We start from the raw sequence: 21903 nt of genomic DNA on the forward strand, positions 1-21903 counted from the left end.
GAGGGGTGCAAGGCGAGATGTTCTGGCTGGCAAAGGGGCACGGCTGTTTAGCAGAGTCTTTAGGCCGAAGGTCACGGTACAAAAGGTCAAGGCAAGCGGATGGTCAGACAGGCTGGATCGAGGCAGGCGGATAACAGAATCGTCAGGAAGGCAAAGGGTCAAAAACCAGGTGATCAATCAGATGGGTTGAGGCAGAATCGGAGTCAAATAACAGGCAGAGGTCAAACCGGAACGTCAAACAGGAGGATTAAGCAGAGTCAAGGTCGGTTTCAGGCAAGGGTCAGGTTCCAGAGATCAGAATAGTCAAACAGGCAGGCAAAGGGTCAAAACAGATAATCAGGAACAGATTCACACAGAATAGCAACAGCTAAAGCACCAGGAACAAATCCTATCACGGGCAATCTAAAATTACAAACTGTCCCTTTAAATACATTCAAAACTCGCGCCATTGCGCGGACGGAAGCGGCGCGCGCGCCCTAGGCGCAGAAGATCCCTGCGGGCGTCCCCGCTTGGAGTGCGACGAGCGTCCCCGTCGCACTCCACAACCCCTACCGGGGTAAGTTATTACAGCACGTAAGTAAATTTGCCCCTGGAAGTTGTTCAGTGCTTAATCATTACGCTTTGATCATGATAGGTCCTGCTTTCATGATTACCATGTCTGTATTGCTGTCTGGTTCCTTAGTCCCTTCCTAGCAATTCTAGGGGCCCTAGGGGCAAAGTAGTCTCCAGATGAGTTCAGGCTGAAACCTGCAGTCTTATCCATGTCCTGGAGAGGGGGGGGTGTCGCACACTATGCACCCACCTCTAGGCATGGGACCATCATGTACTCCTTACCCCAGCTGCTGCAGCTTGTAGAACATTTTTTAGAAGTAGGCTATTTGTACCAAAATAAAACTACCAATTCTAGGGGTCTCAGACCCATGGGGCATTAAAGTTGGTAAGAGGTGACCCCTTTGTCAAGGAATGGCTTGAATCTCTCACATAACTGGCTTGTTTTGCTGATTATGGAATATAGAACTGTTTGTATTTATTAAATAAAGATGTTTTGAAGAGAAAAAATAACTTTTGCAGCTGGACTGGATCAAGGGACCTTGGATTGCTCTTTGCCACATGGCAAGGTAAACAACTGACATCCAAAATGTTAAGAACATGTTAAACAGGATCCATCACCTGTTTCTTGACCTGACTTAATTTAGCCTATAACCAATAACACATTTAGATTAACAGGAAATTCTGCACCGTATCATAAAACATGTTATAAGTTAAATATCATACTACAGGTTTGTGTAATGCAGCGGACTGTCTAGATTAATCTTTACATTAGATGGGAATCAGCTAATGTAAAATGTTTCTTTTTAACTTTAACTTGGTGCCAGTGTTTTTTTAAAAATTTTTTATGGGGGCCCTGGCATCAACATTTTTTTAAGTATAGGGGGCCCTGAAAACCAATGATTTTTAAAAAAACTTTTATGGGGGGCCCTAGTCACCAATTATTTTTTTCAACTTGTAGGGGGGCCCTGACCACCATTTCTTTTTTAAAAAATAAACTTTTATGGGGGGCCCTGGCGACACACTTTTTTTTAACTTGTAAGGGGGCCCTGAACATCAATGACTTTTTATGGCTATCAATGGCATTGTTTACAGTTTTTAGCGCTCATGTCTGTGTGGTCTTTGAACTGTGGTGTGGAGTGGGCAGGATCTGGGGTGGGGCTTGTGGGGCAGGGCCCAAGGGGCCCAGAAAATGTTGTTGTACTGGGCCCCGTGATTTCTAATGGCAGCACTGAGAAGAAGTATGCAATAAAGCATGGAGATCAAGGCTTATTGTATATCCTGATTGCATACTAGTTATACAGGCACTGGTTTCCATTCCAGTTTAGGATAGTCATTAACAGCATAGTCATTAACAGCATTAAAAGCAGCAGATATATCCTAAAAAGTGACCTATTAAAGAATATTACCAAATTGTTATTGGTAGTGTGAGGTCAAGGCTGATTTGTAGACAGCAAAATTAATAACGGCTGTGGAGATTATATTCTGTTTTCAATTGCACAAAGGATTTAATTGTTTCATTCTCTATTAATTGACCTACACACTAAATCTTATTGAATCAGGTTAGCACTGAACAAACCAGGGATGATTTTAACGCGAAAAAAGGGCCATTCCTATATTAGGAACCACTCTGCAGGATCACAGTTAAAAAGGCATACTCTATTAAGCAGTCTCAAAACTAGACATAAAGCCTTTAAAAACATTTTAAACTTGAAGCCATCGCATGAGCACCACACATTTTAATCACAAGCCCCAGTGAAGTACTATAAGCCCTCAGTAACACTGTAACATGTATCAATACGCAAGTACATCCTTGCATCCTCTACCCATTCCTTCCCGTCCTCTGACTCATTTAGCTATGGACTTTATTGTCGAACTACCACCTTCTAAAAGAAACACTGTCAGTTATTTACTGATTCAGTAAGATGCCACAATTTATCCCCCTTCGAAAACCTCCCTCTGCCATTGAACTCTCTCAGTTGCTCATTGGATATATCTTCTGACTTCATGGCTTCCCAGCAGAGATTGTATCAGACAGAGGTTCCCAGTGTGTGTCCAAATTCTGGCGCTCTTTGTGCAAAGACCTGGGTATTGCTCTTCAATTCTCCTCTGCTTATCACTCTCAATCCAACAGGGCAGCTAAAAAAGTAAACCAAGCGCTGGAACAGTTCCTGAGAATTCATGTATCCCTCTGTCAGGACAATTGGGCCGATCTACTCCCTTGGGCGGAATTCTCTCATACTAACACTTGTCATGCCTCCTCTGGTACACCACCCTTCTTGACCATGTATGGGCAGCATCCCCAAACCTTCCCTCAAGACTTCCTCTTGTCTGATGTTCCAGCAGCCGGTGATCATGTAGCCCACAGGTCTGCCACTCAAGCCAATTTGGAGAAAAGTTCCCTATCTCACAAAAGATATGCTGATCAAAGACAGAAATCAGCTCCTTTATTTAAACTTGGGGACAAAGTGTGGCTTTCAACAAGGAACATTTGTCTCAAAGTTCCTTCTCCCAAGTTGGGTCCAAAATGTGTGGGTCCATTCCCCATAGTGGAGATCGTTAATCCTGTGGCTGTCAGACTCCAGCTTCCCCCTGAAATGCGAATCCCTAATGTGCTCCATGTGTTGCTAATGCTAATTGCTTCTCGTCTGAGCAAAACCCTCCTTCTTCTGTCACCATGGATGGTCAACAGGAATACGAAGTGGAGAAGATTTTGGACTCAAGAATCTCCAGAGGGTCCCTCCAGTTCTTGGTCCAGTGGAAAGGTTTCGGTCCCGAAGAGTGTTCCCGGGAAAAGCAAACTGACGTCCACGCTCCCCCGTTTGGTACAGGAGACATTGGAAAGGCCTCCATAAATTAAAGTGTATTTCAACAAGTGCTCATGTCGGCTGACATGTGTCAGACAGACAACGAGGACAGTATTAAAAGCTAATTGTACGATCTTAGACCTCTTTTTAGATGAGTCCTCTTTTTTTTAGCTTTTATACAATCTTTTTTATCTTTTACAGATATTTTGAAAAAGTACTTTTTTCATCTGCACTTTATGGAGTATGTATGTTTTGATACTTCTAATGGACATTGGTTCTCTTATTGTTACATTGCAAAATTAGATACACTGTTTTGGATAACCATTTACAAAGAATATCCACAAGGTGGTGGGTATAAATGGTGGGTTCAGCCAGGGCCAAGTAGGGCTTTAAACTATGCTGTAATGTCCTAAAAATATACAATAAAGGCATTTGGTGGTGCCGTTCCAGTATGAAGTCCTGAGGCCAGGGCAGACAGGTCCACAGGTCCTCAGGCCATGAGACCAGGGCAGACAAGTCCTCAGGCCATGAGGCCAGGGCAGACAGGTCCTCAGACCAGGACAGAGCGATCGTCTTCTGGCTTCTTTTTTCTCTAGGCTGCGCATGCGTAGTTGCACGAAAGCCGAACATTGACTACCTTGGGAAATTTGAAGATAGAAGAAGCCATTCTCTCCGCGGTACTTGCTGGAAAAATCCCAGCCCGGTGCAGTTTTCTTCTTTCAGGTAAGTACATGTGATCACTTGGTCATGCCTAACTTTTGGCACCCCCAAGTTAGAAGACCTTTCCTTCTCCTTTAAACAATTTGAAGGATACATTGGATTCAAACATAGGGAATAGTTACATAGTTAAATTGAGTTGAAAAAAGACAAAGTCCATCAAGTTCAACCCCTCAAATGAAAACCCAGCATCCATACACACACCCCTCCCTACTTTTAATTAAATTCTATATACCCATATCTATACTAACTATAGAGCTTAGTATCACAATAGCCTTTGATATTATGTCTGTCCAAAAAATCATCCAAGCCATTCTTAAAGGACCAGTAACATCAAAATTTTTTTTAAAAAAAATCGTTAGTACACATCAAAAAAAAAAACACCACCACAAATTATAATTTAAAATCACAAAGCCTTTATTAAGAAATAACTTACAGAAACTGCACTTCCTGTCCTGTACAGAAACGGCGAAAGGGCGACCATCGATGCTGCTGGGCTCGATTTCTCCTCCCTGGCTACTCTACTGACAGTGTGTGAAGGAGCAAGATGGATGCCTCATGTCTGTGATGCGATGAAGTGACTGCTCGGGCCCCCTCCTCCTCCTGCACTATAGATGAGAAGCGCCCACCTGGACACTGGAGGAAGCGGTGGTAGTGGAGGCGGTGGAGGGAGCTGTAAATCAATGTTGGCAGCGGCAGCCGCTTCTCATCATCAGTCACTGGCCAGGCCCCCTCCACCGCTCCCTGCCCTGGTCGCTCCTGCTCCATTCCCTGCACATGAATGATTGTTTCGATACGTGTGCCTTGTAGCTGGATGCGATACAGCTTTCCTTTTCCCCGCTCCACTGCACCTCCTCTGCTCATGCGCACAATACAGCTACAAGGCACACGTAGGTCTGTTAGCTAAACGGAATGCATTCATGCGTAACTACAGAAACACCTTACTGCTACAACTACCCAACCACAAAGAGATTTATACAGATTTGAAACATAGCCATGCTCAGTACTCCCCTGCACAAAAACAGATGCCACTGTGACTGCATTACAAAAGAAACATAATAAAATTTCACCTAGTTACAAACCAACTCAATGTCATGTCACTGCTAGGAAAGGAAACAAGGTCACATCCATGTATGATAACCCACATTGCTTCACATTTTAGGCTGGTTACATTGCTAAATGGGTGTTTTTTTTCTCTAGCTTGCAGCTCTGCAATAGGGCGGGCTTCTTTTTAAGTAATTTAATTCCTAGATCCTGAACTAGAAAGTCTCAGTGTTCTGATTAATCACTGTAGCATTAGATAAGTATTAAAAATATATCTATATTAATTTGTAGCACCATGTTAACAAATTGGATATGAGTGCAAAATGGTTGCAGATAATATTGGGGTCAGTCTGAGAATGGATTATAATTGATTATGCTTTGACATATTTGGACTGACCCCTTAACTCTGCTTGACCTCTAATATTTCCCAGTATAGTTCTACAGATTGTAAGCTCTTTTGGACAAGGCTCTCTTTTTTCTTGTATCATTTACTGGTTGTTTTTGTATGTAAATTTGTATGTTCATACCCCATGGATATTGAATGTGGTTTACCAATTGTTGCCAATATAGTTACATAGTTTAATCAGGTTGAAAAAAGACTAGGGGGTCCGTTTACTAAAGTGCGGTAAATCTGACTTTAAGTTTCCGCATGTTATCGCTGAGAATATTTTTACGCCAGAATATTCGCAGCGACTAAGTTTACTAAACAGCGATGCGCTCAGAAGTCATTGCGATCACTTGCGGTAACTACGTTAAGGAACCAGCTTACGTTAGCGGTAATTTTAGCGAGTTGCGAATTTTCTGGCGAAAAATTACGTTTTTGCGAATATTTATGCTATAAAATAGTCTTGTTTTATGGCGGTTATTATGGCAATTTTTACTGTGACATTTATGGCCAGAAATGCATCTTCAAAACTTATAAACTTTATTGACTGATGATTATACCATCCAACAACATCACCAGAGTAATACCAATCAAACATGTCTGCATCATATAAACTCTTCTGCCAATAGAATCATAGGAAATGATACCAGTCAATCTCTTTGCTTCATAGAAATGCACAGTTTAATGTAGCCAATCCCATTGAAACCAAAAAGTGTAGAGGCTGACGAATCCTTGGACTGTGATGCCACTGCCAATAATACGACTCTGAGCTGAAACTGCTGCTGTTGCACCAGATAGAAGCAGAAGCCAAAACATCCTGTCAGCAATAGCTACAGATCTCTCTCCTGTCAGCAAAGAATGATGGGTAAAAAAAAAACATTATTATGGGATATTTCCTGCCCCTTGAGAATTTTCTGGCAGAAAAAATACTTTTACGCCACTTCATATGTGGCGGTAAAAGTTTGCGAATATTCTGGCGTTAATTTTGTCTTTAGCACATTTCGCTGTTTAGTAAACCATGCGTTAATGTGTACGTAGCGTTATTTTCAGCAAATGCGATAACTGGCGAACAATTATTCTTGCGCAAGAAAATTCGCAAATTTATATTTACCGCAGGTTAGTAAACTGGCGATAACATATTTGGCGAAAATTCTGTCTATATATTGTGCGAATATTTTTAACGCACTTTAGTAAACGGACCCCAAAGTCCATGAAGTTCAATCCCTACAAATGAAAACCCAGAATCCATACACACACCCCTCCATACTTTCACATAAATATATATACCCATATCTATACTAACTATAGAATTTAGTATCACAATAGCCTTTGATATTATGTCTATCCAAAAAATCATCCAAGCCACTCTTAAAGGCATTAACAGAATCAGCCATCACTCTGCAGTGCATTCCACAACCTCACTGACCTCACTGTAAAGAACCACCTACATTGCTTCAAATGAAAGTTCTTTTCTTCTAGTCTGAAGGGGTGGCCTCTGGTATGGTGATCCTCTTTATGGGTAAAAAGGTCCCCTGCTATTTGTCTATAAAGTCCTCTAATTTACTTGTAAAGTATAATCATGTCCCTTCGCAAGTGCTTTTTTTTTTCCAGAGAAAACAACCCCAACCTTAACAGTCTACCCTCATAATTTAAGTCTTCCATCCCTCTAATCAGTTTAGTTGCACGTCTCTGCACTCTCTCCAGCTCATTTATATCCTTCTTAAGGACTGGAGTCCAAAACTGCACTGCATACTCCAGGTGAGGCCTTACCAGGGACATAAAAGAGGCATAATTATTTTTCATCCTTTGAGTTAATGAGACAGAACTTTATTTAGCCACAGAATGACACTGCCCAGAATTAGTTATCTACAAAAACCCCAAGATCCTTCTCATTATATATATATATATATATATATATATATATATATATATATATATATATATATATAATACACAAAAGCCATGAATATCTTGTAAATTATATCCTTATAAACGGTGAGTTCTGATGTCATCAGTTATAAACAGTGAGTTCTGATGTCATTTCAGTCACATGACTCATTGAAATTTGTGTATTATAATAAATAAAGTACCCCAGTTGTAAAATATGAGGATATTAGAAGTTACCTCGGAGTTTCATGACCTGTATAAAAACACTTGGCCTTCGGCCTCGTGTTTTTATATGGTCACGAAACTCCTCGGTAACTTGTAATATCCTTATATTTTACAAGAGGGGGTACTTTATTTACTATATACAGGTATAGGATCCCTTATCCAGAAACCCGATATCCAGAAAGCTCAGAATTATGGAATGGCTGTCTCCCAAAGACTCCATTTTATCCAAATAATCAAAATTTTTAAAAATTATTTCCTTTTTCTCTGTAATAATAAAACAGTAGCTTATACTTGATCCCAACTAAGATATAATAATCCTTATTGGAAGCAAAACCAGCCTATTGTGTTTATTTAATGTTTAAATGAATTTATAGGAGACATAAGGCATGAAGACCCAAATTACGGAAAGATCTGTTATCCTGAAAAACCCAGGGCCTTTCTGGATAACAGGTCCCATACCTATATATATATATATATATATATATATATATATATATATGTACCAATAGGATAACTGTAATCAGGATCATACATATATATATATATATATATATATATATATATATATATATATATATATATATATATATATATATATATATATATATATATATATATATATATATATATATATGATCTTGATTCCAGTTATCCTATTGGTACACCTCCACCAGCAGCAAATGTTATGGTTTGTGACCAAACTCCCCTCCCTATGGTATTTTAGGAATCTGTATGAATTTTTTCTGTGAAGAGTTATATTTATGAATTGATAATTCATTTGATTATATATTGTTTCTATGCATTCATTCCATGATACATGATAATGCTGTCTATCTGTGGTTATGGTGCACTTTAATAGCTATATAGATGTGTGCTTTTTTCATTTTGTTTCTCCATTGATTATGGCAAAGAAGTATGGTATAGCTTTTATGTATACTGCTTTTTTCCCATTTTCCATGTCTTTTCTATAACAATTTTAAGTTTGGAATGCATGCCCGGATTCTTTTTTCTGCCTTTCCTAGTTTTTTTTAAAAAAAAAAAAGTTGTTGGCTCATCTCTGTCAGTTATTAAGTTTTCTAAATCTGTGGAATCGTTGTACAATTCCACTACTATAATTCTTGCTAGCTAGATAGTAGTTTATAAAAACGAAAATATACTATGGGACACAGCTTAATGACGCCAGCGTAAACGTCCGTACAAACTAGAGATATGTGTTTTATGAATATACGCTGTGTAATTACCCCAGCGTGAAGGCGTAATTCTCGCAAGATTTCCCAAACACAAAAGTTTTTAAAAGTGTGATTTGTAACGAGTGAATTCAGATTTGTCTTGATAAAGCCAAAGGCAAAACGCATGTTGGCAAACTGCTAGCATTTTAGCAATTGGATTGGATTCCAAAAATTGCTTTTATTAATCCTTTCTAACTTTGGATACTTTAACCTTTTTTGACAGCATTTGTATTTCTTCAATCTCTTTTACTATAAGGCTCTGTGGGATTTGTGGTTTTATAGGGAAGTTCAGCTCTCCTTCAAGATAGTAAGGTAGACTTGAGACCACAGTCCCCAGTGTCCTACTTTCTCCCTGTGCAGGGCCTAGAAAATACAACCAGGCAGTAGATTCTAGGGACTTCTCCACCTCTTAACTATTTTCCATTTCCGTGCTTTTATTTCACAAATTCTGGTTTTGGTCTGTATATTATAAATGGTTTATTAATTCACTTCCTATACCAGACAGCTGTTTTTCTTAAAACCAATTCTAATTTATTTTGTCTGCACATGGGCAATCTGTGATTGCAGTTAGTTTGTGGCATTAGCACTTTAAATGTATTAATTTAATGGTGGTTGATCCATGGTCGATTAATTAAATTGAAGATTTGCTTTATACATTGAAATAGCACTTAGCACCTTAAATGTTTTTATAAGCAATCAATCAGAGACTTAAGCACTTGGATAACTATATTCCCAATAAAGCCTCATGCTAGTAATATAATTTTGATTTTAAAATCTATTTATTGCACTAAGCACTTATTTAGTCTATAATTGGGTAGGTGTGTGGAAGGGAGGGGGTTTACTTATTTTTCCTTGGTGTAAGCATTTTTATTCATATGTCATCCTCAATATGAATGCCATGGGTCTACTTAACAGATTGACCATTTTGCCATCTTGGTGTTTTTTTATCCCCCACTTCCTACCTCCTTGACAGAGACCTCACTCCTAGACCCCCTCTACATAGGTTATGATTCATTAACTTCAGTACCTATACTGGTCTTTTTATCTGAAGTGAATTAGTAGTGCATTAGGAAAAAAACAAATAGTGCAAATTTCAGCCCTCCCTGGAAACTTTCTCATGGCCGATATATTTATATATAGATATATATTGATTTTGAGAGCATGAGGAATGGGGGTATGCCCCTTAAGTTCATCATGAATACATGTCTGTGGGTATATATATTTTAATTAATTAATTAAAACTAACAAAAAATAGTACAGACAGATTGGTACCTGAATCTGTTGGGATGTGAACCTCAGCTGGTTTACCATCACCTCCTTTTCCTGTAGCACGTAGCTGTATGGTCACAGTGCTAGCTCCTTCAGGAAATGGAAACTCTATATGTGTTTTGCTTGTCACATAGAGGGTAGTAGTAGAATGATGGTTCATTCGGTAAAGAATCTGTAGACAGTAAGTATGGGGTCAAAGTATGTTGCCACAAAAAGGCCATTTCAGCAGTAATTTATTTATGCTAACATTGATCCATTAATCTCCAATATACCATTAGTCACTAGTCTTAGATTTTTTTATGTCAATCATCTATGTCATCATCTCTTTAAAAGAGTGCTATGTTGCTGAGTTACATGTACAATAAAAATCAGGGATTCCGCTCAGTAGGGCCAAAATGAGAAATATGTCAACTAATGTATCAAATTAGAACAGTTTGCCTCTGTGACCCTTCCCCTGAACTTCGCCATGCAAAAAACTGTGTACATTTTTTTCTTAGAGTGACTTCTTCCAGAAGCAATGTTAAATAACATTGGCAAATCTGACGTTCGTATGGGTAAATTAAAACACACCTTGATAAATTTTTATTACACAGCTTTTTACAACGTTTTTCGTTTTAGACAGCATAAAAAATATGCCCCTAAGTGTACTGAGAAAAAATGTACCTTGTACCCTGTAACAAAGGATTCATTTTGCAGTGCTATCATCGGATCCCACTTAATTATAAGACCTTTACGAGACAGAGTCCATGTGATGTTTTCTGGTGATCTACTTGGAACTGTATAGCGAGAAAGACAAAAGGGGTCATTTACTTACTGTACCACAGTCGCAGGCATGTAAATTTACCAGTAGTCACTTGCATTAAAAAAAGGCATTAGTTAAAGATACTTTGTCAACACACACTTCTTACAGCACAATATGACAGCACAACTGTGCAGTAGAAAGTAGAAGATATAATATTAGCATGAATGAAAGCTTCATAGACATTATGCTAAACATCTTTTAACAGGAGACTTGGACAGCAAGCAAACCTATTTTTTTATTTTTCAATACAAGTTATGCAGTTTATGAACTCACATGCTTTGGATGTTGTTACATTAGTAGCAGGGCTTGAAGGCCCAGTTCCAGCTTGGTTGTAGACTCTGACTGTTACATAATAGGAAGTGTCTGGTTTCAGACTTGTTACACGAGCAGTTGTAGCCATTCCAGCTGACCTCACCCTATCTGCAGCAGCCTCTTTATCACCAGTCTTCCAGTACCGGATCTAAACCATTAGAGGTGGGCTATATATAGGTTAGATGCATCTGATAGATATGTTAAAGAAAAGATTAGAAAAATGTTTACAATACATTTGCAATGATCTTAAAATAAGGGGCTGAAGTTAAAAAAAGTCAAAGCTTCTTTTTAGGCCCTATATGAAGTAGTTGCATATAAGTGGAAATGCGTAGGGCTGGCATAGGTGGATTGTAGGATGTGGCTTAGCGATATACATCTAATGACTGTGCTTAATATTTCAGGGTCAAGTTTCTGTTGTAAAGGAGACATATAGGATAAAGGAACCCCCCCCCCCTAATTTTGTAGGCAATAACGTATACTATGTGGTGTTTGTTTAATATTGTCTTCAAAAATAGCCCCTTTATTTGAGCCCCCATATATGTTCTCTGGTCCCTGTCCGTGAGGGGTGGGCGTGTTCTAAAGGTCCCTGCCAGTACACAGGAACAGTAGGAGGGGACAGTTGATCATAGCTCTGCAGTGACAAAAGCAAAGACAGGCTTCAGGAAGTGGCACAGGTGGGGTGCAGTTTGCAGAAATTTTCAACTAAGTAACCAGAAACACAACTTTTTAATGCATATTCCTTCTAATATATAAAGAGAGTTTAATGCACTGGTACATTCTTGTTTTTCACATAATACTGCAAGTAGGGATGTAGCGAACGTCGGAAAAAAAGTTCGCGAACATATTCGCGAACTTGCGTCAAAAATGCGAACGGTTCGCGAACGTCGCGAACCCCATAGACTTCAATGGGAAGGCGAATTTTAAAAGCTAAAAAAGACATTTCTGGCCAGAAAAATGATTTTAAAGTTGTTTAAAGGGTGCAACGACCTGGACAGTGGCATGCCAGAGGGGGATCAAGGGCAAAAATGTATCTGAAAAATACATTGTTGACACAGCGCTGCGTTTTGTGCTGTAAAGGGCAGAAATCACACTACATTTCTAAACCTGTGTAATAAACTGCTTTAAAACGTCCGGCGTCTACATGCCAATCAAGTCGTGTAAAGGTTACAGCCTGTTCACACGCAAAGACGAAACGCGGCGCTTACTGCAACGCAAAAAAACGCAAAGAGCTTTAATGAATGATACCGTCAAGTGAGCAAATAATAGTTGTTAATTACTAGTTGAGCTTGTCACCTCCAGGATGTTCGTCCTGTTGGTGGCAATATTTCTGTAGTGGTGTGTTTAGCAGTCACCGTGCTTGTGCGCACGTGCACGGTCAGGCAGAGGTAATTCAATGTACAGTGAAGTGAACCAAAAAACACTGATTCTGCAGTGTGGGCCCAGTTTTGGTCTACTTTATTGATCACCTGCGGTGACCATAAAAGGTGTCGATTTTGCCACTGTTGCAGAACCCTGAAAAATTAGGCATGTGTACTTTCCTGAAAAATTATGTTTTTTTTGTCGCAGCCACTGAAGCACAGAGGCCAGAAAAAATATGCCATATAAATGCTAACAATATAAATTTTTTTTGTCGCAGCCACTGAAGCACAGAGGCCAGAAAAAATATGCCATATAAATGCTAACAATATAAAAAATTTTTGTCGCAGCCACTGAAGCACAGAGGCCAGAAAAAATGTGCCATATAAATGCTGAAAATATTATTTTTTTTTTGTCGCAGCCACTGCAGCACAGAGGCCAGAAAAAATATGCCATATAAATGCTAACAATATAAAAAAAATTTGTCGCAGCCACTGAAGCACAGAGGCCAGAAAAAATGTGCCATATAAATGCTGAAAATATTATTTTTTTTTTGTCGCAGCCACTGCAGCACAGAGGCCAGAAAAAATATGCCATATAAATGCTGAAAATATAAAAAAATTTTGTCGCAGCCACTGAAGCACAGAGGCCAGAAAAAATATGCCATATAAATGCTGAAAATATTCATTTTTTTTGTCGCAGCCACTGCAGCACAGAGGCCAGAAAAAATATGCCATATAAATGCAGAAAATATAAAAAAATTTTGTCGCAGCCACTGAAGCACAGAGGCCAGAAAAAATATGCCATATAAATGCTGAAAATATTCTTTTTTTTTTGTCGCCGCCACTGAAGCACAGAGGCCAGAAAAAATATGCCATATAAATGCTGAAAATATTAATTTTTTTGGTTGCAGCCACTGAAGCACAGAGGCCAGAAAAACTCAGGATTTACCTGGATTCAAATGAAACCAGTAGGGTTTGCACCCTAGTTTGTAACGGTGGCGGAGGGAGGAGGACGCTAAAGGACAGCTGTGTGTGGAGTCATGAGGCGTGCAGAGAAGGACAGCTGCATGGGGAGTCAGAACAAGTCTTCCGGCTTGCAGTAACCCTCCGAGATCCACGCCTCGTTCATTTTAATAAAGGTCAGGTAATCCACACTTTTGTGACCTAGGCGAGTTCTCTTCTCAGTTACAATCCCTCCTGCTGCACTGAAGGTTCTTTCTGAGAGGACACTTGAGGCGGGGCAAGACAAGAGGTTCATGGCAAATTGTGACAGCTCTGGCCACAGATCAAGCCTGCGCACCCAGTAGTCCAGGGGTTCATCGCTCCTCAGAGTGTCGATATCTGCAGTTAATGCCAGGTAGTCCGCTACCTGCCGGTCGAGGCGTTCTTTGAGGGTGGATCCAGAAGGGTTCTGGCGCTGCCTTGGACTGAAAAACATTTGCATGTCTGACGTTACAGAGTGGCCAAAGTGCTTTGTCCTTGCAGGTGCGCTCGTGGCAGGATTACTGGCACCTCTGCCCCTGGAATGTTGATGAGTTCCTGAAGTGACATCACCCTTAAAAGCATTGTACAACATGTTTTGCAGGCTGGTTTGTAAATGCAGCATCCTTTCGGACTTGTGGTACGTTGGTAACATTTCTGCCACTTTATGCTTGTACCGAGGGTCTAGTAGCGTTGCGACCCAGTACAGGTCCTTCTCCTTAAGCCTCTTGATACGGGGGTCCTTCAACAGGCATGACAGCATGAAAGACCCCATTCTCACAAGGTTGGATGCAGAGGTATCCATCTCCGCTTCCTCGTTATCAAGGACTACATCATCCACGGTCTCCTCCCCCCAGCCACGTACAAGACCAGGGGTCCCCAAAAGGTCACCACAAGCCCCCTGGGAAGCCTGCTCCTGTTGGTCCTCCTCCTCCACAAAGCCACCTTCCTCCTCTGACTCCACTTCTGACACCTCTCCCTGCGTTGCAGCAGGTGCCTGGGCTCGTTCTGGTGATTCCGACCAGAAATCGTGCGCTTCCTGCTCCTCGTCACGCTGGTCTACAGCCTCATCTGTCACTCGTCGCACGGCACGCTCCAGGAAGAAAGCAAAGGGTATTAGGTCGCTGATGGTGCCTTCGGTGCGACTGACCATGTTTGTAACCTCTTCAAAAGCTCTGCAGATCCAGTCCTACCACCCAGTTCAAACAGGTATTCATTGACGGCTCTTTGTTGTTGCAGCAGACGTTCCAACATGAGGAGCGTTGAATTCCAGCGAGTCTGGCTGTCGCAAATTAAACGCCTGACTGGCATGTTGTACCGCTGCTGAATGTCAGCAAGGCGTGCCATGGCTGTGTAGGAACGTCTGAAATGGGCCGACACCTTCCTGGACTGCCTGAGAACGTCCTGGAATCCTGGGTACTTCGAGACAAAACGTTGGACTATTAAATTCAGAACATGTGCCATGCAGGGCACATGTGTTAAATTGCCGAGTCTCAGTGCTGCCAACAGATTGCTTCCGTTGTCACACACCACTTTTCCGATCTTCAGTTGGTGTGGGGTCAGCCACCGATCGGCCTGTGACTGCAGAGATGACAGGAGTACAGATCCGGTATGGTTTCTGCTTTCCAGGCACGTCATCCCCAAGACAGCATGACAACGGCGTACCTGGCACGTCGAATAGCCTAGGGGGAGCTGGGGGTGCACAGGTGTGGAGGAGGAGGACCCAGCAGCAGAGGAGGAAGAAGAGGAAGAAGACGAGGTAGAGAGCGAAGGAGGAGTAGAGGTGGTGGCAGAACCGCGTGCAATCCGTGGCGGTGACACCAACTCCACTGTTGTTGTTGAGCCACACATTCCCTGCTTCCCAGCCATTACCAAGTTCACCCAGTGGGCAGTGTAGGTGACATACCTGCCCTGACCATGCTTGGAGGACCATGCGTCAGTAGTCATATGGACCTTTGGCCCAACACTAAGTGACAGAGATGCGGTGACTCTGCACATGTGGTACAGGTGTGGTATTCCCTTTTTTGAAAAAAAATTGCGGCTGGGTACCTTCCACTGCGGTGTCCCAATTGCTACAAATTTGCGGAAGGCCTCAGAGTCCACCAGCTGGTATGGTAAAAGCTGGCGGGCTAAGAGTGCAGACAAGCCAGCTGTCAGACGCCGGGCAAGGGGGTGACTCGCAGACATTGGCTTCTTACGCTCAAACATGGCCCTCACAGAAACTTGGCTGGGAGCAGATGACTGGGAATGGGAACTGGTGGTCAAGGTGGAAGGCGGAGTGGAGGGTGGTTCAGACGGGTCAAGGACAGCAGAGGTAGAGCAGTAAGATGCTGGACCAGAAGGAGGGTGGCTTTTAGTTTGTCTGTTGCCTTTGAGGTGTTGCTCCCAAAGTGCTTTGTGCTTGCCGTTCATGTGCCTTCGCATAGAAGTTGTACCTATGTGGCTGTTGGGCTTCCCAAGACTCAGTTTCTGACTGCACTCATTGCAAATTACAACGCTTTTGTCAGAGGCACACACATTAAAAAAATCCCACACTGCTGACCTTTTTGAAGCTGGCAATCTGGCGGTAACAGTAGAAGTTGGCGGCGTTGGCGGCAATGGCGGGTGCGTTGGCCGGCTGACCACAGGTGCCGATACATGTTGTTGCCCTACTGTTCCCTGCGAGCTGTCCTCCCTGCTTCTTCTAAGTCTTATTCTCCTCCTGCCTCTCTGACTCTCCGTCTCTCCATCTGAACTATCCTCCTCTTGCTCTCTTCTACTGGGCACCCACAAAACATCAATCTCCTCATCATCATTCTCCTCAGATGCATCAATTTCTTCTAACAGCTCACAGAAGGAAGCAGCAGCGGGGACCTCCTCATCACTCATTATGTCCATCTCTGTTGTGTTCTCTGCCAGAATTAAATCTGGTGTAACGTCCTCATCTCCTTCATCTTCTTCTGCCAATAATGGTTGCGCATCACTCAGTTCAAGAAACTCATGTGAAAATAACTCCTCTGACTCCAGTGAAGAAGGGGCGCCAGTGGTGGAGGAAGTGTTACGTGGGGTGCCCATAGCAGTGGAGGATGAGGATGTTGTGGTAAAGTTAGAAACGGTAGAGGATGGGGTGTGCTGTGTAAGCCAGTCAACTACCTCTTCAGCATTTTGGGAGTTCAGGGTCATTGCCTTTTTAAAACTGGGCAATTTCCTAGGGCCACAGGATAGCATAGCAGCACGGCCCCTAGTGCCTCTGCGTGGCGGCCTGCCTTTGCCTGGCATTATTTTTAAAACAACAACAACAACTCAGGTGGTGTTTCTGGAGACGGTATTATTATTGATATTTAGACAGATTGTGAAAAAGCTCACACAGCTAGATGGCAGTTGTTTGAAAATGAAGAACACACTGGGCAAACAAATTGAAACAATGCCTGCAAGGTCAACGTATACACTACTACAGCAGTGGATACGGAATATATTATTGCTGCTTGAAAAACGTCACTCAGGTGGTGGTTCTGGAGACGGTATTATTATTGATATTTAGACAGAATGTGAACAAGCTCACACAGCTAGGTGGCAGTTGTTTGAAAATGAAGAACACACTGGGCAAACAAATTGAAACAATGCCTGCAAGGTCAACGTATACACTACTACAGCAGTGGATACGGAATATATTATTGCTGCTTGAAAAACGTCACTCAGGTGGTGGTTCTGGAGACGGTATTATTATTGATATTTAGACAGAATGTGAACAAGCTCACACAGCTCGGTGGCAGTTGTTTGAAAATGAAGAACACACTGGGCAAACAAATTGAAACAATGCCTGCAAGGTCAACGTATACACTACAGCAGTGGATACGGAATATATTATTGCTGCTTGAAAAACGTCACTCAGGTGGTGTTTCTGGAGACGGTATTATTATTGATATTTAGACAGAATGTGAAAAAGCTCACACAGCTAGATGGCAGTTGTTTGAAGAACACACTGGGCAAACAATGCCTACAAGGTCAACGTATACACTACTACAGCAGTGGATACGGAATATATTATTGCTGCTTGAAAAACGTCACTCAGGTGGTGTTTCTGGAGACGGTATTATTATTGATATTTAGACAGAATGTGAAAAAGCTCACACAGCTAGATGGCAGTTGTTTGAAGAACACACTGGGCAAACAATGCCTACAAGGTCAACGTATACACTACTACAGCAGTGGATACGGAATATATTATTGCTGCTTGAAAAACGTCACTCAGGTGGTGGTTCTGGAGACGGTATTATTATTGATATTTAGACAGAATGTGAAAAAGCTCACACAGCTAGATGGCAGTTGTTTGAAGAACACACTGGGCAAACAATGCCTACAAGGTCAACGTATACACTACTACAGCAGTGGATACGGAATATATTATTGCTGCTTGAAAAACGTCACTCGGGTGGTGGTTCTGGAGACGGTATTATTATTGATATTTAGACAGAATGTGAAAAAGCTCACACAGCTAGATGGCAGTTGTTTGAAGAACACACTGGGCAAATAATGCCTGCAAGTGCACTACTATTGGTGCACTACTATGAAGAACAGCAAACAGCACTGGACACGTTAAAGAACAGTAAGATAAGTAAAATAAAAAAAAAATATATGTATATTAAAAAAAAAATTACTCGGGTTGGTGCTGCTGAACTACTAGGAGCAGCACAGTAGCACACCAGTCCCACTCCCCAACACAGCTAGACTAATAGCACTGGGCTCTTATAGTAGCAAAGTAAAAAAACAAAAAAGAAAATAAAAGCAGTCCTTACAAGGACTATTGGGTTATTACAGCAGTCAGCAGATGAGATCAGAAGAGATCAGTGCCCACAGCAGCTACATACAGAGCACTGCAGTAGAAGGTAGATTACTAGCCAGCAAAGCTACCTAACCTAAAATGTCCCTCAAATCCCTGCAGAGTTCTGTCCCTCCAATACAGAGCAGTATCAAGTAGATTACTAGCCAGCAAACTTACTATCAACTGTCCCTCAAATCACTAACAGCTCTCTCCCTACACTAGCTCTTCCAAGCACACACAGGCAGAATGAAAAAACGCTGCAGGGCTTCAGTTTATATATGGAAGGGGAGTGGTCCAGGGGGTGTGGGGGTGGTCCAGGAGGGAGAGCTTCCTGATTGGCTGCCATGTATCTGCTGGTCTGGGGTGAGAGGTCAAAAAAAAGCGCCATCTAAGGCGAACCCAAAATGGCGAACGTCGCGCGACGTTCGCGAACATTCGGCGAGTGCGAACAGTCGATGTTCGCGCGAACAAGTTCGCCGGCGAACAGTCCGCGACATCCCTAACTGCAAGTCTCTTTTACGTTTCTGCAAGATGATTAGTTGGAGCTCTGCGATCAAGCATTTGATCATGTGTGGCCAAATTGATCAAAAATGTTATCAAATGAGCCATAGGATAGCTGGTTATTTTTCCGCAAAACTGATCTGTGTGTGGCTACTTTGTCAAGATAAATTTAGCAACATTTGTAAAAATTCTACATACTGTCAGGACTCTTGGGGATTCTGTCAGGAGCCTATTGACTCCAAGTGCAGAGAAGTCCGGACTAAGGAGGAAGCTTTAGAGTTAAGTTCAAATTTGCAGTAACCAATAAGGATCAGGAGCAATCGCAGTCAGATTCAGGCAATAGTTCAATCGGCAGGCAGCAAAGAATAGTGGTGACAGATTTAGGCAAGAGTCAAAGTCCAGAAATATCATTAGGAACAATTTAGGAACACACAGTAATACACTAAGTAAATCCTATTATTGGGCATTAAACCCATGACCTGGAAGATCTTTTATTTTCAAATTTCACTCCGTTCTTCGACGCAATGCAATCACTCGACGAGGGATTGTGGCACTAGGCACCGCCATCTTGGACGGAGCACTCCCATCACCCCTGACAGTACCTCCTCCCTGGGGGGGGGAGCACTGGACCACCACATCTTGGTTTCCGTGGAAATTGTTTGTAAAATTCCCATACCGATTGAAGAGCATGGACATCAGCCTGTTTTATCCAAGAGCACTCCTCGGGACCAAAACCTTTCCATTGGATCAGGAATTGTTTATTTCTAACATTTTCACATTGACAGGGGAGTACAATTTGTTACTAAGTTCTGGTTGGGATCAATTTATCATTTTCCACTGCTTACCATCCTCAAACCAGTGGTCAGATGGAAAGAGATAACCAGTCCCTTGAGCTGGTCCCCTTCTTTCCCCTGTTGTGACCCTACCTATATTTTCTGCTCTTACTTCCCTCCCTCCTTTTCCTTTTCTCCCCCATTCGCACCTTTGCTCAGTGCTCAGTTGTCGGTTACCAATATGTATAAGCAGGAGACGACTGTTTATATTTCAATTGCTGGAGATTGCCAGTCGGCGCAATAGAAGTAATATGCAATAATGTGCTGAATTTGGTGTAGACAATTGATCTTTGAATATGGATGACTTATGCAAATGTGTGACCCTCACCCCTTTTTCCTTTCTGTACCCCTTATTAATATGAAAAGTAAAATAAAGACTTACAAAAAAAAAAAAAAAGATGCAATATTTCTGATAATCAATCCTCAAGAGTTGTTGCCTTGGGTAGAATTTGCCTATAGTAATGCATCTCATGCATCTACTGGGCAATCTCCATTTTTTATTGTTAATGGTTTGCATCCTAAAGCATTTTCTTACTGTGTTTGTTTATCCTCTGTACCATCTATTAACTCCTATTTAACACATTTTTCTTAAAATTTGTCTGGGGTACATGATTCCCTTTTAAGCAGATTCTGTCACTCAAAAAAGAGCATCTGATAGGTCCCGTAGGGAGGCTCCCAAATATCAGGTGGGAAACTTTGTCTGGTTACCCGCAAATAATATTAAAGTTGGGGCCCAGGTTTATTGGTCCATACCCTATTTTGGAGATTATTAATCCTTCCTCTGTCCATCTCAAAGTGCCTGATAATTTTAAAATTTCTAGCTCATTTCATGTTTTTCTCTAAAAACCAGCCATGCAGGTCCTCCAGTGTTGGTAGAAGGTCAGCCCGAATTGGGTTCCTGTTTGTGATGTCAGGGCTGATCATCTTAGGAAACAATTTAATTTTAGGTTTCCTAACAAGCCTGGGGGTCCATTGGCCCCTCCTCGAGGTTGGGTAATGTTGTAACATTACTCATCCTGAGGCCAAAGGCTGCTGTTACATGTAGAAGATTGAGCCGTGACCAGGGAGCTTAGCACTTGTTCTGAATTTATAGAGCCATATGCGACACCAATCCTGTATTGCCAAGACTTTCGAAGGATCCATCTCAAATCCCTCTTGAGAAATAATGTAACCCAGAGAATCTTGGACACCTCAAACACATACTTCTCCAGCTTGGCAAAAAGGGAGTTTTCCCTCAGACAAGAGAGTACTTCTGACACCGGGTCGGTGACTTTTTCAAGTCTTTGGAGAAGATCAAGATGTCGTCTAAGTACACGAATACGGAATGACTCAGATGATCTCTGAAAATGTAGTTTACAAATTCTTGGAAGACCGCAGGGGCATTGAAGAGGCCGAAGAGCATTACAAGGTACTCATAATGCCCATCTCTGGTGCTGAATGTCGTCTTCCATTTGTCCCCCTCTCGGATGAGGATTAAGTTGTAAGCTCCTCGAAGATCCAACTTATTGAAGATCTTTGTCCCTCTGAGTTGATCGAAGAGCTCAGAGATGAGAATCCTTATAAAAGTCCTTATAAACTGTAAGGGAAAGACTGAAGATCAGCTGCAGGGAGGGACACCTGGTGAACGAATTTAGCAGGTAAACAGTTTCTTTGACAAAAAGGACGCCAATGAGATATCTGGTTGGCTGACCAGTCAATAGAAGGTTTATGCAGACGGATCCAGGGTAAACCCAGCACCACAGGAGCCAAGGGATAGTTTATGATGAAGAAAGATAATTTCTTTTGATGTAGGGATCCGACCAACAGTGGGAGTTTTCCAGTTGTTTCAGAGATTATCTCAGATGTTAACGGTTGATCATCAACAAAACCCTCAGTGGAATTGAAAGAGGGAATAGGGGAATCTCCAGAAGCTTGGCTAAAGTAGCATCCATTAAATTTCCTGCAGCCCCGGTATCAAAAAAAGAGGATACATTGATAGTCTTAGAAGGTGCTCAAATCTGTAATGGCAAAAGAAATTGATGAAAGTTCTCTTGGGGCATCGGCTCGGTAATATTCCCCTTTTCTACCTGAGCTTGGAGATTTCCCCAACTCTGAAGGATAGTTGTTGGCAAAATGGGTTTTACCGCCACAATATGGCTGTAGTCCTTTATATTGCTGGCAGCTGGGGACATTTCCCCAAACCCTGGCCCTTACCCCATCCCAG

General features: G+C 41.8%; 1 protein-coding gene across 1 annotated transcript in view; it reads right to left on the bottom strand.

Moving 5' to 3' along the window:
- Nucleotides 1-21903, bottom strand: part of LOC108708146 (contactin-2) — a 352213-nt gene that overhangs the window by 26164 nt on the left and 304146 nt on the right. Inside the window, exons 20-22 of the mRNA XM_018246539.2 lie at nucleotides 11188-11374; nucleotides 10776-10888; nucleotides 10116-10284 (exon numbers count right to left, since the gene is read on the bottom strand). Coding sequence (XP_018102028.2) covers nucleotides 10116-10284; nucleotides 10776-10888; nucleotides 11188-11374 — 469 coding nt within the window. The remainder of the gene's footprint in view (nucleotides 1-10115; nucleotides 10285-10775; nucleotides 10889-11187; nucleotides 11375-21903) is intronic.

Source organism: Xenopus laevis, chromosome 2L (assembly GCF_017654675.1).
Source record: "Xenopus laevis strain J_2021 chromosome 2L, Xenopus_laevis_v10.1, whole genome shotgun sequence".
Taxonomy (NCBI): domain Eukaryota; kingdom Metazoa; phylum Chordata; class Amphibia; order Anura; family Pipidae; genus Xenopus; species Xenopus laevis.